The 17,183-nt window shown below is 40.5% G+C and overlaps 1 protein-coding gene across 3 annotated transcripts in view; it reads right to left on the minus strand.

Moving 5' to 3' along the window:
- The window catches only part of ESR2 (estrogen receptor 2), a 63,766-nt gene that overhangs the window by 26,683 nt on the left and 19,900 nt on the right, over window positions 1-17,183 (minus strand). For all 3 annotated transcript variants that reach the window (XM_042251939.2, XM_060417768.1, NM_001009737.1), the window contains 3 exons: window positions 14,480-14,596; window positions 7,901-8,200; window positions 4,994-5,132 (listed from right to left, as the gene is read on the minus strand). In XM_042251939.2, the coding sequence (XP_042107873.1) occupies window positions 4,994-5,132; window positions 7,901-8,200; window positions 14,480-14,596 (556 nt within the window). The remainder of the gene's footprint in view (window positions 1-4,993; window positions 5,133-7,900; window positions 8,201-14,479; window positions 14,597-17,183) is intronic.

The raw sequence follows: 17,183 nt of genomic DNA on the forward strand, positions 1-17,183 counted from the left end.
CAGGACATTTCCAGAGACGGTAGTGTTTGGAGAAAGGGCCTCTGTAGAGTTCAGTGAACTGACACCAGTGGGTGCCAAATTGGTAAAGTCTTTCCCATTTGGTGCTATGATGGCCACTCACCAGCATCCTGCACATTCCTGCAAACTCACTATACAAAGTTACAAGTACGCACACTGCACACTTTAGCAAACAAGCATGGTATCTTCAGCAACCAGTCTAGAATTTCTGAAAGTGTACAGTTTAAATGATAAAATATCATGCCCCTTAGGAGTCACTTCTAAGGGAAAGGCCACTTTGGAGAGGCCTTTCACTTGGAGAGGCACAGTGCCAAAGGTGCCAAAGCCTATAGGAAACCCCAGCCCTCCCCTGCTCTGGCCTTTCCCAGGCAGCTTGCTGCAACTGTCCAGTAAGGATACGCATGCCCTGAACACAGCAGAGGCACAAGGAATGCTTACTCACTGAATGCCCCTCGAGCCAATCACCAAATCACTCTTCCCAGGATAACGAGTTATTGGAAACTGTAACTGATGGGTTTAAGGACATTTGATACTGAGAAAAGTTAGTTTTAAAATATCTCTGGGGCCAAAAACAAAAAGTCCAACAAGTCCTGCACTGACAGGTAAGTAGTTTGGCTCTTTACTCTTTTGTGAAACTCAGAGAAGTCATGGGCACACATGTGCACACACGCACATGTCCACTTCCCCAAGTAGCATAAGAGGATTCCTTAGAAATTAATCCTATTTTGCAGAAGCTGTCACCTGAGCCCAAGAACACATCCCTAAATACTGAAGTTAGCACTGTTTCCTTATTAAAATACATAGTATTTTAAGTGTAAATTCACATTTCAAAAATGGAGGGAGAACTTATATCACATGGTATTTTAAGCCCTGATGAATGCTGCTACTCACAAAAATCAGAACATATGTACCTCATGGGAAAAGAGAATTCCTAAAGCCACTGTAAAGAACTAGGTCTGATTGCTTTCTCCAGCAAGTGTCATAGCCAACCATCTCATTTGGGGTTGAGGGCGGGCAAGGTTAGAATATTTTTATTTACTTCACAGGCTGTAGAAATCAAACAAATTTTTAGAAAAGAAATATGAGAAACATAGAGACAATAAGGTAAAATACTTTATAAAGTGACAGTCTCTCAGTCGTGCCCAACTCTTTGTGACCCCCATGGACTATACTGTCCATGGAATTCTCCAAGCCAGAATACTAGAGTGGGTAGCCTTTCCTTTCTCCAGGGGATCTTCCTAACCCAGGGATCGAATCCAGGTCTCCTGCATTGTAGGCAGATTCTTTACCAACTGAGCTATCAGGGAAGCCCTTACTTTATAAAGGACACCCTAATTAAAGTTCTACTTTAAGATGAATTATACAGAATAGTGAGGCAGGACTTTAAAATATCAACAAGACCTATTTCATTTATCCTGTAAGTAACTATGGATTGACACTGATTTATGAGTAAGATACTAAGACAGGTTTAAAAGATTTTAATTCAACCAACTGGGTATATGAGTTGTCAATCTAGTAGGTATATGAGTTGGATATTAAAATATCAAAACAATATATCAAACAAAACTACTCATGGAAATTTACTTTTACACCCCATTAATCCACAGTGAAAGTGAAAAAGTGAAAGTCACTTACTCGTGTCAGACTCTTTGCAACCCCAAGGACTATATAGTCCATGGAATTCTCCAGGCCAGAATACTGGAGTGGGTAGCTGTTCCTTTCTCTAGGGGATCTTCCCAACCCAGGGATCGAACCCAGCTGAGCCACCAGGGAAGAACAAGAATAGTAGCGTGGGTAGCCTATCCCTTCCTCCAGGGGATCTTCCTGACCCAGGAATTGAATCAGGGTCTCCTGCACTGCACGTAGATTTCTTACCAGCTGAGGTACCAGGGAAGCCCATTTACCCATAAACCAGTGCTAAATAAAAATAAAAGTAGTAGTTTCAAGCAGACTATTATTTGATAACAAAAGAAAAATATTCCGTTTGATACCAAGGACATCTTGAAAGAGATGTCCTTTGGGGCTTGCTGCTTTATATTGATGGTACACGTGTGGCTAATGGACCACAACTTGTCTTCCTGTGTCAGAGGCAGTGGGGTTGGGAGACACATGGGAAGGACTTTAATATTCAACTAAGGTGGAATGATCTGAGTACAAAGGGAAAATAAAAATTTAGAAGTGGAAAATTCTGTGGGTCTCTTAAAGAAAATTCAATTAAAAAATACCTAACATGAATGAAAACTCAGCACATTTATATTTGTTAGTCCACAGAACCCCATAAACATCTACTTCCTCTGACTTCATAATAACATTTGACAGTTTTCTACTGATGTTAAGGACACATAATGTCTTAGCATATACAATTTCTCAAATAAGTAGAAGTTCAAATTCTTTGGTAGATCTTCACGTGAATTGGGATTCTAGTGATTACCTAAATAGCTACCTTGTTAGAAATAAGCTAAGATACCTGGATTTTTCTCTCATCCTCAGTAGGTTCAAGTTTTTACACTGCAGAAGCCTCAACAAGAATAAAGGGAAACAGAAATTATGGTCTTAGTCTCCACAAATAAATAGGCTAATTTAGTTGTATTCACTGCTTAAATGGTCATACTACCACATAGAGGAACTCTTGACAGGACAATCCACCAAAAGACAGTTACTTTCAAGTAGTGTGAAAAAGTTTTATTCACATGGCAGAAAAGATTCCCATTAGAACTCCTTTATGGTAAATAATTTGACTTCTGGAATTGTCAAAAATTTTTAAACATGCTGGAATAAGCAACTCCTCCAGATATATACCCATTACACTAAAATATATTTATGCTGTATATATAATAGATGTACTAAGAATCTGAGACTTGAAATTCTAGACTTTTACAGAGTGCTCAAAACAAGAAGGGACTGCAACCAAAATTAACAACTAGTAGACACTCAAAGAAAAATGCCTGTTCAATGTGAATGCATTTACAATTCCCAAGAACTCCTCTTCTACACTCAAATACACACAATTTCTATCAATTCTTCTCTTCTAATGTGAGTCTAATTAAAACAAATATATAAGAAAAATTACTTCTTTTTCTATTACTCAACCAACAGGTAGGCCTAAAATTTATCTGGGGTTTGTGTCAATTTACAGTAACCTATTTACATATAGGAGTTGAACCCATACAAAGAGGCGAGTTTGTTGTATTGAAAGCCAGGAATGAAACAGTCACTGAAAATAAACTCTAAATGTGGCAACACTTTAGAAATCAGCACAAAAAAGCAAACCCATTCCCAAAGTCTGCAAATGTATTAGTTCACCAAAGGATAGAACTTCTTCCTAGCACTAACTTCTAGGGAATTATGTGTGTATATTTGTGTGTGTGTGTGCGTGTGTGTGTGCGTGTGCACCTTTATCTAAATTCCAAGTGGAACACGTTGAACGCAGGAATGAATGTCAGCGATGCTGCAACTGGGTGCTTGGCCTTTCAGCCCGCCTTGCAACATGGTACCTTGAAATGCCAGCTGGAGGAAGAAGTTTCCTGAAATGGCCAGAGAGTAAAATAGACTTGTTCTAAGATAAAAGAATAAAGCAGAAAGTTACTTTGCCTTTGGCCTCCTCCTCTTTTCTCATCCAGTTCTCTATCCTGCTGAGAGGCATGTACTGTTGTTGGTAAGAGGGTGAACTTCACAGCCAGTCCCCGTGTCCAGCTCCATCACCATAACTGCAGGCAATTTACCTAACGTCCCACTTCCATATCTGAAGGAAAGGGATAATAATGGTGCTCACTCAAAAAGGCCTACCGTGAAGATGTAATGACCTAAGACATTAGTGCTTAAGATGGTGCCTGCCACATATAGGCCAATAAGTTAGCTACTTTGATTGCTACTAAAGGGTCTGGGCTTCCAGAACCTCCCTCTGGGCTTGCTCCTGCTAGAGCCATAGTCCATGCTCCAGCTCCTCCCAAAGGCCCTGCTCTCCACCAAAACACCTCCGTCACTTAGAACAGCACTCTTTGTCAATGCCATCATCCCTGACAACAGGAGGAGTAGGTGCTAACACCCTGGCTATTACTTTTCATCTGAGTAAGGTATGCATGGGGAGCTTCTGAAGATCTAAAGAGGTAGTGCCAAGAGCTGGGGGCAGATCCCCCTATTCACAGCAGTAGCCATCCTTTCCCTACAGGCTTAGGGTCCAATGTGACTGAACACTCAACACTAGCACTTTTTCAATACAAGGAAGACAAAAATCAATTTCCATGGAGATTCTCAAACTGTTCAAATACAACACCAAGAACGTGTTCTACTTTTCCTACCAAAAAGCTTCAGTGTTGCTGTACATTCCAGCTTTCCCTCCATGTACAGTTCACTAAGTCAATTAAAAAGTGGTTTCTTTTCCACACCATCTTCAAAAGAAAACTAAATGCAAGAAATTATAGCATTAACACTATCATTCCCCAGTTTCCATCAACTTTCATCTGGTTTTAATAACCATTTCTTCCATTGCTTTGCCCAAAATGCTATATAATATGTGTAGTTAGAGTGAGTTAAAGCATGTAAAAATAAACTTGGTAGATTCATAAGAATTTTACCACTGGTCCAGATAGCTGGAGATGTAAATGGCCCCTACTAGTGGAAAGAACAGCAGGACAGCTTAAAAGTTAAAACCTAAAAATGGATTTTTTGTAATGCAGGAAGACCTCAGGTGAGCTTCACACTGAGTACCCACACACCCTCAGGACACAGGCCCTCGTGTGGTCGGGCCAGTGAGCGCTGCTGCGTCACAGGAAAGAATGAGCCACAGGACACTGAAGCCTTGCACTCACACTCTCCTTCTCAGGTTCTTGACCCAGTGAAGGAGCTCACGACCTTCTCCTCCTCCTACCTGCCCTTTCAGGAGTGAGGTTTTCATTGCAGAACTCAGGACTCTGTTCCCACTTCACTTGGCACTTCACTCAAGTTGGAGAAGAAATACAAGGAATTTGAGTCTCACCTGTCCAGAACGAGGTCTGGAGCAAAGATGAGCTTGCCGGGGTGGTCGATGGAGCGCCACATCAGCCCCACCATGAGCACCTCCAACCAGCAGCTCTCCAAGAGCCGCACTTGGTCGTACAGGCTGAGCTCCACGAAGCCTGGGGAAAGCAAGAGGCTGTAAGCATACCCGCCCTCCTCCTCAGCTCCCTGATTCCATTAAAAAAAAAAAAAGAGCAAGTTTTGAAAAGCTAAGAAAACACAAATCACCCAGAGTGCAGGGGAAATCAATATTTTAAAGATGTGGTTAATAGCTGATGAGAAGAAAATACTGAATTCAGAGTGAGTAACTCACAATTTCTAGTCTCAAACACCTTCTAGAGAGAAATGTACATCATTCAGAATTTCCAAAGGACTATTTAGCTAGGTTTATACAGTTCCCAGACAGATGCTAGGGAAGAAGACAAAGCTGGCACTGACCTTTGTTAGTTATATCCCAGTAATCCCTCTGCACTACCGAGAAAGATAGAGTTCAGATGCCAGCCAGAGGGGCTGCCTGTCTGGCCCAGCCCATGATGGGGGCAGGAGGAGTAAGGGGACAGGATAGTGGGGGTGATGGGTGGGGGGCTTGCAGAGAAAACAGGACCAGCTCTTGGAGAAAGTCAAAGTTCCAGCTGAAAGAGTTCCTCCAATTGCTTACCATTTCCCATCTAGTATTAGAATCATTCTTCTGAGTGGGTGCACTTGTTTCTGGGCTATTCTATGCTGAAGAACACACATAACAACAGAAACAGGTCCCTAAGGGAAAACTTCAGAAGCAGAGATCACTGGGGCTTCCTCCATAAGTCATGATAAGAGGAGGAAGCCGTATAATATAAATATAGTCAACAAACAAATGACCTTGGAGTGCAATGGACTTTGCTTAGAACCCCTGCTCGGCCTCATCCCAGCTAGTTATTTAATCTTCTTTTAAGTCTTTGTTTTTCTTACAGGAAAAAATGGGGGCAACAATGCCTACCTCTGAGAATTTCCTAGAGGTGAGATCTCTCATCATCCTCATTTTACAGATGAAGACACTATGGCACAGAGAACATATGTGGTTCAACTCTTTGAACAATTATAACAGAAATCTGAACAAAGGAGAACTGAATGGAAGGATGGATAAATCCTTTCCAAAGCCACATCCTACATACTCAGTTCACATTCCTGGTATGTGTACACATTCCAACCTCACCCACAGTTACAGACAATAAGCCTGCCCAAGGAAGATCAAGCTTTTCATACTTATAGATCTTCAACAAAGCCAAGACTAGCTGATAGACTAAGTTTTTTGTTTTTTGGGTGGTTTTTTTTTTTTTTTTTGGTCTACACAATGACTATGCTAGCTGAGAAAGTGGGGGAAAAAATCCCACAACTTCAGACTATGCCTAAGCTTTCAGAAAAATTTCCCAAACACCAGACTTGAAGAGGGACTGATGCAGCTTAAGAGATCTGTTTTGCTTTGGCACAAAGAAGCTACACAGCTCTCAGAAGTAATTAATCACCACTCTCCAGGTGGGGTCTTGAAAACTAGGCTTGGCATACACATAGATCAAAAGCTAGAGGAAACTGCACCAGTATTGTCTCCTATGGGAAAGAGCTCAGGAAAAAAAAAAAAAACAACAACACATCATTCTGGCAAAGGAGAAGATGCTAAACCATCAAAACTGAAGTAGAAAAACCTGAAAATTCTCAGAAAGCTCAGAAGCCAACAAATGACCCCTGTGAATCCTATTCTCTGAGACCCTTAACCCAGGTGCTCTTCCCCCAGATCCCTCAATCTTCAAAATCTGCCTAATGTAGTTACTGCCCTCTGGGCCACGGGAATCATCCTTAGTGACTTAGCCTGGAGACCTCATTTCTTAGACAAATGGAAAGATGTACATGGAGAAGCCCTTCCAGAGGAAGCATGGGTTGCTGTCAATCTATGTTAGAATCCTTGATTCATTCTTTCATGGAAATACCAATTCAAATGATAACTAGATGGTGACCATGCGCTACCTTGGGTGTATATGTTACAAACTGGTCTGGGAAAATGAACAGATTATAGAATAGAAAATGCATGTTCTAAATGACAATTCAGGAATAACCAAACCCATTTTTAATTTTATCAAGTTAAAAAGCATTCCAGGTTTATTGATGATTCATGTTACTTTTATAGCTGATTTACTCTATTTATCCATTTTATTCATTTATGTATGTATTACTGATTTTTCTCTTTATTGGAACAAAATTTTACAATTCCTATTTAGCATCGGAGAAACCTTTCACTTTCATACTGTGAAAGGTCATACTGTGCCCCACCTCACCCTCACCTGACCACACCTCTCCTCCCAAGGGGATGAGTTCACAGCCAGGAGATGGGTTAAGGTGGAGCCCAGATTTCTTTCTTTTAGACCATGCTCCAGGTCTCAGGACCTTAAAATTCCCTGCCTAAGTGGCCCCACGCCCACATCCAGAGCATGGGTGGGTCTCTTCCCTGGGTCTATCTTCCCAGAACATATCTAGGCTTGAGATATAGCCAAACCAGCTAATGTCTGTAGGAGATATGAACAGGTAGGATTTGGTGTGTGCAAGGCAGTGTGGGATCAGTGGAGCGGGGAACAGGGGTGGACAGGAAGAGAAGGGGCCCACCATATACAACTCCTTCTGGTACAGAAATCAGAGGAATTCAAGAATTCTAAATTGAAACCTGGCCACATGTGTTGAAGGCACAAGTGTCAAGATAAGAAAAGGGACGTATTCCATTTAAAGCTTATAAATCAAGCTGTCAAACCACTAAATACTCAAGACACAGCTTGCAGACCTCCATTCTGTATTCGTGCCCCATAAAGGTTAGGAGCAGGTCTTTCTACAAATAAATTTAAAGCTAAGACTCAGAAGGCCCTACCCGGAATCTTCTTGGCCCAGCTGATCATGTGTACCAGTTCCTTGTCGGCCAGCTTGGTCAAGGACATCATCATGGAGGCCTCAGTGAAGGGCGCGCTGGGGCGGCTCATGAGCACGTGGGGCGGCTCGGCCTCCAGGAGAGTAAGCACCAGCTGCTCTGGGCTCAGGGCACTCAGCAGCAGCTCCTTCACTCGGGTCATGGGTGCACCGTTCCTCTTGGTTTTGCTCAGGCAGTGCAGCTGCTCATCAGAATTTCTCTGCCTTCGCACTATGCGGTACCCACACCTTTCTCTCCGGGAGCCTAAAAGAGAGCAGATAACACAGTGTTTTCCCCGTCTCTTCCCCAACGCAGCATCAGGTTCCTCCAGTCACCAGGATGAAAACAGAAATCATTGTAAGACCTGTGTCTATTCATAGAATATGGCTTAGTACAGGAGTCTGACTTTTATTTCTGGAGCCTGTGAGGCATGTATTAAGATATTACATTTGTGACTGTATTAGCAAAATCAATAATGACTTTTGAGAGACAACAGCCCAAATGATCTTTAGGTTTCCTTTTCAAGACCATCTATTCCATTTCTAAATCTAAATCCATCTTTCTTTTAAAGAGTACTAACAGAGTTCAGTTTCCAAACCATGAAATTAGGAATTTTCTTCAAGCAGAAGATAGGGAAAAGTAGGAACTGACTAGAAATAATACATTTTTATAATACATCCTTAAGCTTTTTTGCATGTGTGTATGTGTGTCTGTGTATTTTTTTACATACTTACACAAATAAGTTTATTTCAAATAATAAGTTAACTGAAAAAATTTGAGATTAGATATATTTTTTAAATCTAGACATAATGCTCAAAATTCCCCAAGCTAGGCTTCAACAGTATGTGAACTGAGAACTTCCAGATGTTCCAGCTGGATTTAGGAAAGGCAGAAGAACCAGAGATCAAATTGCCAACATTCGTTGTATCATAGAAAAATCAAGAGAATTCCAGAAAAACATCTACTTCTGCTTCATTGACTACGCTAAAGACTTTGACTGTGTGGATCACAACAAACTGTGGAAAATTCTTCAAGAGATAGGAATACCAGACCACCTTACCTGTCTCCTGCGAAATCTGTATGCAGGTCAAGAAGCAATAGTTAGAACTGGACATGGAACAACAGACTGGTTGCAAATTGGGAAAGGAGTACATTAAGGCTGTATATTGTCAACCTGCTTATTTAAATTATATGCAGAGTACATCATGAGAAACACTGGGCTGGAAGAAGCACAAGCTGAAATCAAGATTGCAGGGAGAAATATCAATAACCTCAGATATGCAGACGACACCACCCTTATTGCAGAAAGCAAAGAGGAACTAAAGAGCCTCTTGATGAAGTGAAAGAGGAGAGTGAAAAAGTTGTCTTAAAACTCAATATTCAAAAAACTAAGATCATGGCATCTGGTCCCATGACTTCATGGCAAATAGATGAGGAAACAATGGAAACAGTGAGAGACCTTATTTTCTTGGGCTCCAAAATCACTGCAGATGGTGACTGCAGCCATGAAATCAGAAGACACTTACTCCTTGGAAGAAAAGTTATGACCAACCTAGATAGTATATTCAAAAGCAGAGACATTACTTTGCCGACAAAGGTCCCTCTAGTCAAAGCTATGGTTTTTCCAGTAGTCATGTATGGATTTAAGAGTTGGACCATAAAGAAACCTGAGTGCTGTAGAATTGATGCTTTTCAATTGTGGTGTTGGAAAAGACTCTTGAGAGTCCCTTGGACTGCAAGGAGATGAAATCAATCAATCCTAAAGGAAATCAGTCCTGAATATTCATTGGGAGGACTGATGCTGAAGCTCCAATACTTTGGCCACCTGAGGCCAAGAGCCAACTCATTAGAAACATCCTGATGCTGGGAAAGATTGAAGGCAGGAGAGGGGATGAGATGGCGAGATGGCATCAGTGACTCAATGGACATGAGTTTTAGCAAGCTCTGAGACTTGGTGAAGAACAGGGAAGCCTGGCATGCTGTAGTCCATGGGGTCACAAAGAGTCAGACATGACTGAGCAACTGAACAACAACATAGGCTAGTTATTAAGGGATACATCTAACACAGAGAAAAACTGAAAGTAAAAGAGCAGAAAAAGATTTGGCAAAAGTTAACCAAATAAATTGGAGTTACTGTCAATATCAGACAAACTTTAAGACAAAAATCATTATTAAGGTCTCATAAGTAGATTATAAAAGAAAGATAAATAATTCTAAACTCATATATATCAAAACAATTTAAAAAAATTATTACATACTAGGTCAACTTTCAATGGCACTCCACTCCAGTACTCTTGCCTGGAAAATCCCATGGATGGAGGAGCCTGGTAGGCTGCAGTCCTAAGAGTCAGACACAAATGAGCGACTTCACTTTCTCTTTTCATCTTCATGCACTGGAGAAGGAAATGGCAACCCACTCCAGTATTCTTCCCTGGAGAATCCCAGGGACGGGGGAGCCTGGTGGGCTGCTGTTTATGGGGTTGCACAGAGTCGGACACGACTGAAGCGACTTAGCAGCAGCAGCAGCAGGTCAACTTTAATTAAAACTGCTATTATATAGATCATATTCTCCTACCACAATAAAATAAAAAAAATCAGTAACAAAAATATAATTCCCAAAGCCCTATATATATATAGGCAAAATATTTCTAAATATCCATTGATAAGTGTAAAAAATATAAGTGTAAAATGTAAAAAATGTAAAATGGAATTTAAAAAGACATAAATCAGAAAAAAATAAATAAATAAAAAGACATAAATCAGGATGTCATTAGCATGGGCACAACATTTATATAAATTTTCCCTAAAAAAAATCCAGAACTTAAAATCAGAATGCCTACTTTCTATACTACCACGATTGCCTTTGTTCACTAAATTCAATTGTTCACATTTATAAAAGGAAATATGAGTTAGGCAGTATGAGCAAATTTATTTACTTCCAAGAAAACTTATCTGAATTTCTCTTATTCTTGGCTAATTACAGTAGAAAGAAAGGCTCTATTCATCTAGGGATTACTGAATCAAACAAAATATTCAAGAAAAGAATTAAAAGCCTAGAATGTAATTCATTTTATCAGTAATCACATAGAGAACTATTATTATTTATTTACATATGATATTATATACTTTTTATTATTATTATTAAAGATAAATTATACTTCTGGGGTAAAATGGGATAAAATGTATTGCTTAAAAAAGTGGCTTTCTAATCACACATTTCTCTTCTGTGGAGAATATGAGGATAAAGAGTTTATAAAACAGACTCCATACAAAGTGAAAGGTTTTGAATCCAAACATTCAAATTTATTTGACCAAATTTCCCCAACAAAGTTCCATGTACTAGACCCTGTTCTAAGTTAGGATCAATAAAATAAAGCCCTTAGAATCTATCAATAGAGCTCCTAAGGTAAATCAAGTTGTATTCTATACACTGGAATAAAATGAATTTGAGAAGGTAAAAAAATAAAGCCATTGACAAAGAACTCACATTTCTGTACCAAGGACACTCCCAGGGTTATGGCTTTGACCCTGTAATCTAGGCAGAGTCACTCAGTGTGTCTCTGAGTGAGCTTAATGAGAAATTATCAAATAGGAGCGCTCCATGTTAGAAAGAGCCCCAGCAAAAACAAGATGACAACAACAATGGTAAATGATGGTCATAGCAGCTATCATAGACTGGAAGCTTCTATGTGCCAGGCTTTGTGTATTACTGTACATAGCTTATCCCTTTCTGACAACTGCCTGAGAGGACAGGTGGTATTACCATCTTCAACATACAGGGGAGGATCCAGGCACAACAGCTCAAGTAACTTGCCCAAGGTAGAAAAGCTAGAAAATAGCCGAAGCAGGACCAAAACCCAATCAGTGGTCCGAATCCAGAGCTGCTGCTTTTAACTACTATTTTATATCACCTCCCCAACAAATCACTTTCAAGTATCTATGCTGCTGCTGCTAAGTTGCTTCAGTCGTGTCCAACTCTGTGCGACCCCATAGACGGCAGCCCACCAGGCTCCCCCGTCCCTGGGATTCTCCAGGCAAGAACACTGAAGTGGGTTGCCATTTCCTACTCCAATGCATGAAAGTATCTATAGAGCAGGCAAATAAAGGGATGGCATCAAAAGATACTGAGCTGATGTCCCAACAGAGGGCTACAGGCCAGATATAGTTATTCAGATCAGTTTGCTGGCTATGTGCATTGCAGTATATTCTTATAATGAAGCTTTTCCTCTAAAGCTAGCCTGGGTGGGTATCCTTCTAACATTTAAACAACCTTAATAATACCTCAGGGGAAAGGACAAGATTGGAAATGAAGAAGAAAAAGGTGCTGACTGAAGGGAAAGGATTTCTGAATAAAAGGGGGAAGTGGAATCACGCAGGAAGATCTAGAACACAGGGAGAATCCCTAATCCTCTGAGATTAGATCGAAGGAAGAATCGAGATGAAGGATTTTCTCAGGAGGGCAGACAAGAGGGCTGGAAAAGGAGAAAAGCCACAGTTAATGAAATTCACTCCTAATGGTCTTTCCTCGTGGTCAGTAAAGAGCCAAAATACCCATCTGTTTGTACATCAACCCATCTCATTTCTTCTGTAATCTCCAAAGATAATGCAAATATTTTTTTTAGTTCTATCCAGTGACTTTTGGGTCAAATTCAGTGACCTTTTCCAGGAGAATTTTAGGTATATCCCTGAACTCTAGTGCTCCTAACTTAGATGTGTTTTTCAATGAGAGAGGGAGAGAAAGGAAGGGAAAGTAATATTCAACGCCACACACTGTGCTAGGTCTTTATTCCTCACAAAACTCAGTGAAGCAGATATATCTGCAGATATATCCTTATCCAGAGATAAGGAAAACGAGGGCCAGAAAGGTTAGGTCATTTAAGCACTGTCACAGTTAGCAAGAAGTGATGAGACAAAAAAATGAGATTTCATCTATGCAGGGATTCAGTCCTCCTGTTCCTCTCACCACATATACTGCCCCCTACAGGTGGAGTGTATGTGCTACTGCCCCGGTCCCAAACCAGGAGAACCACAGCCACTAACAGACTCTAGCACATTGGAAACATTCTTTTCCTAAGATTATATTAGAAATCATTTATTTAAAATATGCCATTTAAAATACTGTTTTACTTAAAACATGATATATATATTTGCAGTCTTTACTTAGAAGGCCAAGGGATTTCTCTTTAAACACTTCTGCCAATTTAAGTCACAAGTTATGCTGTCTCTAGATTTTCAGTTTCAGCTTTCTTAAAACAGAGCAAGAAACTTAAACACTCATAAAGCACTCTGAATGCAGACTCTTTCTAGGTTTATGATGATTTTGCCCTAATCTGACCCATACCTAACCCAATAGCTGTTAGTCCTTCACATTTTACTCAAAGCTTTCACAGAACTACTATCTTTTCCTACTCATATTTCATATGCTTGCATAAATCTTAAATTATATGACTCAACAATTACAATGAGTTGAAACAGGTTGGGAAGAAGTTAGTGGTTACTGATAAGGATATAGCTGAAGAGGCGTTTATGAAAGTAACCAATACCCATTGGGAGGTCATTGGTAGGATGTTTTACAGAGGAAATGGAGAACATAAGTGACTTTAGGAAGCCAGAGAACTAATTAAAAGAACTTTTGCTGTAATCCTGAACTAGAGGATGGGACACAGAATGTTTGAGGGCAGAGCTACTAAGAGATTATCAGAAAAGAGAGGACTTAAAAAAATTTTTTTTCAAATAGTTACAAAGAGAGAAATTACACCAAACTACTGCTAAAATACTGGCCGGCAGAAGAATAAGAAAAGTTTAGGCAGAGTTGACATGAGTGCGTAGAAACAAGCAAATGTGCACAGACAAGTGAACTGAGTTAGCTGGGTGGAGGAAGCAGACTGTAGGCATCATTGTCAGTTGTTACACTAGTGTTCCCATTTCCCTCTGTCTTTTCACGCATGCACACATCTGCGTATACACACATATATGCACACGTACCATCTTAGAACAAAATTCTTGCTCTATGTGCTTTCCATCGGTCTATCATGTTTCTGACTCCTGCATATACATTTTTTCCACTTCTAGAAAGTTAACGGAGTGACAGGCATGAGTCATCCCAAGTAACCCACAATATAGTCTACCTTCTTGTCACAGCTTTAACTGTGAACATGTACCAGAACTTCATCCTGGGACTTTTCAAGGCCTCAGGTGGACGGTCATCCAGCCCATCTGAGCATTTCAGTGGCTAGAGTTCTCTAATTCATGCAGCAGCCTATTCTGGTGTCAGACCATTTGACCTGGAGAAAGTTCTTCCTAAAGCGGGGCCCAAATCTGCCTCCTGCAACTTGTTTCTGTTCACCCCAGCTCTGTCTTCCAGAGTTACAGAGACTAAGTCAACGCCCCTGCCGTGGGACAGCATGCAAACACTTGAAGATATTACCGCGCCCTAAATCTCCTCTCACCTAGACTCCATGTCTTCAGGTCCTCACACTGTCCCCAGTTTGACCTGGCTCTCAGCATGTCCCACATACCACAGAAGGGGACGGGAACACTCACCACACTTCACCATTCCGACCTCATAGCACTTCCGCAGTCGACAGGCCTGACAGCTTTTACGTCGGTTCTTATCTATGGTACACTGATTTGTAGCTGGACAAATATAATCATTATGTCCTACAACAGAGAAAAAAAAGGGGAGGTTTATTGTTATAATATTTTGGATAATTCTCTTTTTTGGTCAACAACACAGCTAAAGCCACCCAGCTGAGAGATAGGAAAACAGCTTCTAGCTACAGGAACAGGTGTAAAAATGAAGTGCCGTCTCATCAGTGCCTCATCAGTGAGTAAAGGAAATCTAGGAATGTTTTGATATCCTACATCTTGACCTGTAGGTTATTCTCTGCATCTTCTTAGAATTCTCGAGAAATATATTTAGAAATACTCTTCTTTGGACATGGAAAGTGAGACAGTCACCTGAAATTGATTCGCTCCAAGTCACAAAACTCCTCAAGAGTAGTACTTGGTGTCCGGTCAGCAAACTAAACTCCTTGTACTCTTTTGCATACACTTTCGGGGGGGGATTTAACATGCCTTTTTAGTGGGAATTCATAGCTAACTAAGAGACCTACACTGGTCAATAAGAGAATATAAAAAAATCAGCAAACTAAACAAGGAAAGAAAGAAGTACTACTTGATAATCACCAGATTTTAAAGACCACTGCAAAAAGACAGAGCTCCATGATTGAACTATGATGAACTTTATAATCCTCTCTCCTTTCAGGTAGATTCCAGATTCCAGTAACATTTGTTCAACAAAACATAAACTGAACTTCAGTTGTTTGTGACTTGCCAGTCACGCCCTGAGTTGGCTTGGCACCCGAGAGATGCAAAAACCACTCTCTCAAGTGACACTCCATCCTGGCCACGTACAGGAAGCAATGTCTTCTTTGCCTGACACATCAACACTTCTGACCTCCTACTGATTTCCAGGTTCTTTTCATGAGCACCTCATTTACTCATATAACTTCCCTATAAAGAGCTATGATCCCAATTTTACAAATGAAAACACTTAAGCTCAGTTCAATAATCTTAAAGTTATTGCTTTTTCATTTTGCATAATAAATTCCTTTAAAAGCCTAAAATAAAACAAATTTATTATCTCATAGTTCCCATGAATAGAGAGTTCAAGGAAAAGTTTACTCTATTCAGGGTCCCAACAAAGCTGCAACCAATGTGTTGACGGGGCTGTGGCCTCATCTGAGGTTCAGGGTCCTCTTCCAAGCTCATTCAAGTTGTTGACAGAATTAATTCCTTGCAGTTATGGGAGTGAGGTCCCCATTTTCTTGCTAGTTATAGTCTGGACACTGCTCCTAGCTCCTAGAGGCACTTGCCCAGAAGCACTTGACAACAGGATGTCTGTTTTCTTCCAGGGTAGGAGGAGTGCATCTCCCCACTGCTCTCCCCAGACTGCTATGATGGAGTCTCACGTAACCACAGCATAATCACGAGAGGCGATCCCATCACCATTTGCCATAAAATGTAACCTAACTAACACAGTCACCCATTATATACACAGGTTCTATACACATTCAAGAATAGGGGGTAATATAAGACATGCTATAAAACATTTTTATTTATGTTTTATGTTTATGGCAATTCCCTCATAGCTCAGTCGGTAAAGAATCTGTCTGCAATGCAGGAGACCCAGGTTCGATTCCTGGGTCAGGAAGATCCTCTGGAGAAGGAAATGGCAATCCACTCCAGTATTCTTGCCTGGAAAATCCCATGGACAGAAGAGCTTAGCGGGCTATAGTCCATAGGGTCGCAAGAGTCGGACACGACTTAGCGACTAAACCACCACCACCATAAAACATTTTAAGGGATATATAATTTGTTATTGGTTTTATACTCACTCATATTCAAAACTAAATTTTAAAAACCAAATATATTTCTAATCAGATTTTCTATTGTAGTTTTGAACATAATGCTTTACAGTTAGAAGGTAAATGTAATGCCACAATACTTTCCATAGCAGGAGCAATCTTTTACATATCTTCTAAAGCCTCAAAGAACAGTACATGATGTTATCCTCACTGATTTTATGAGGTTTACAACAATAAGTATTTAAGGAACAACTAGAGGTTGGTCGCAGAGGACAGGCGCCGCCGAGAGGAACTGCCCCAAGCCCTAGAAAAGGCAGAGGAACCAGAGATCAAATTACCAACATCTGCTGAATCATCGAAAAAGCAAGAGTTCCAGAAAAACATCTATTTCTGCTTTATTGACTATGCCAAAGCCTTTGACTGTGTGGATCACAATAAACTGTGGAAAATTCTGAAAGAGATAAGAATACCAGACCACCTGACCTGCCTCTTGAGAAACCTATATGCAGGTCATGAAGCAACAGTTAGAACTGGACATGGAATAATAGACTGGTTCCAAATTGGGAAAGGAGTACGTCAAGGCTGTATACTGTCACCCTGCTTATTTAACTTCTATGCAGAGTACATCATGAGAAACACTGGGCTGGAGGAAGCACAATCTGGAATCAAGATTACCAGGAGAAATATCAATAACCTCAGAGATGCAGATGATACCACCCTTACGGCAGAAAGTGAAGAGGAACTAAAGAGCCTCTTGATGGGTAAGAGGAGAGTGAAAAAGTTGGCTTAAAGCTCAACATTCAGAAAATGAAGATCATGGCATCTGGTCCCATCACTTCATGGGAAATAGATGAGGAAACAGTGGACACAGTGGCGGA

Source organism: Ovis aries, chromosome 7, assembly GCF_016772045.2.
Source record: "Ovis aries strain OAR_USU_Benz2616 breed Rambouillet chromosome 7, ARS-UI_Ramb_v3.0, whole genome shotgun sequence".
Taxonomy (NCBI): Eukaryota; Metazoa; Chordata; class Mammalia; order Artiodactyla; family Bovidae; genus Ovis; species Ovis aries.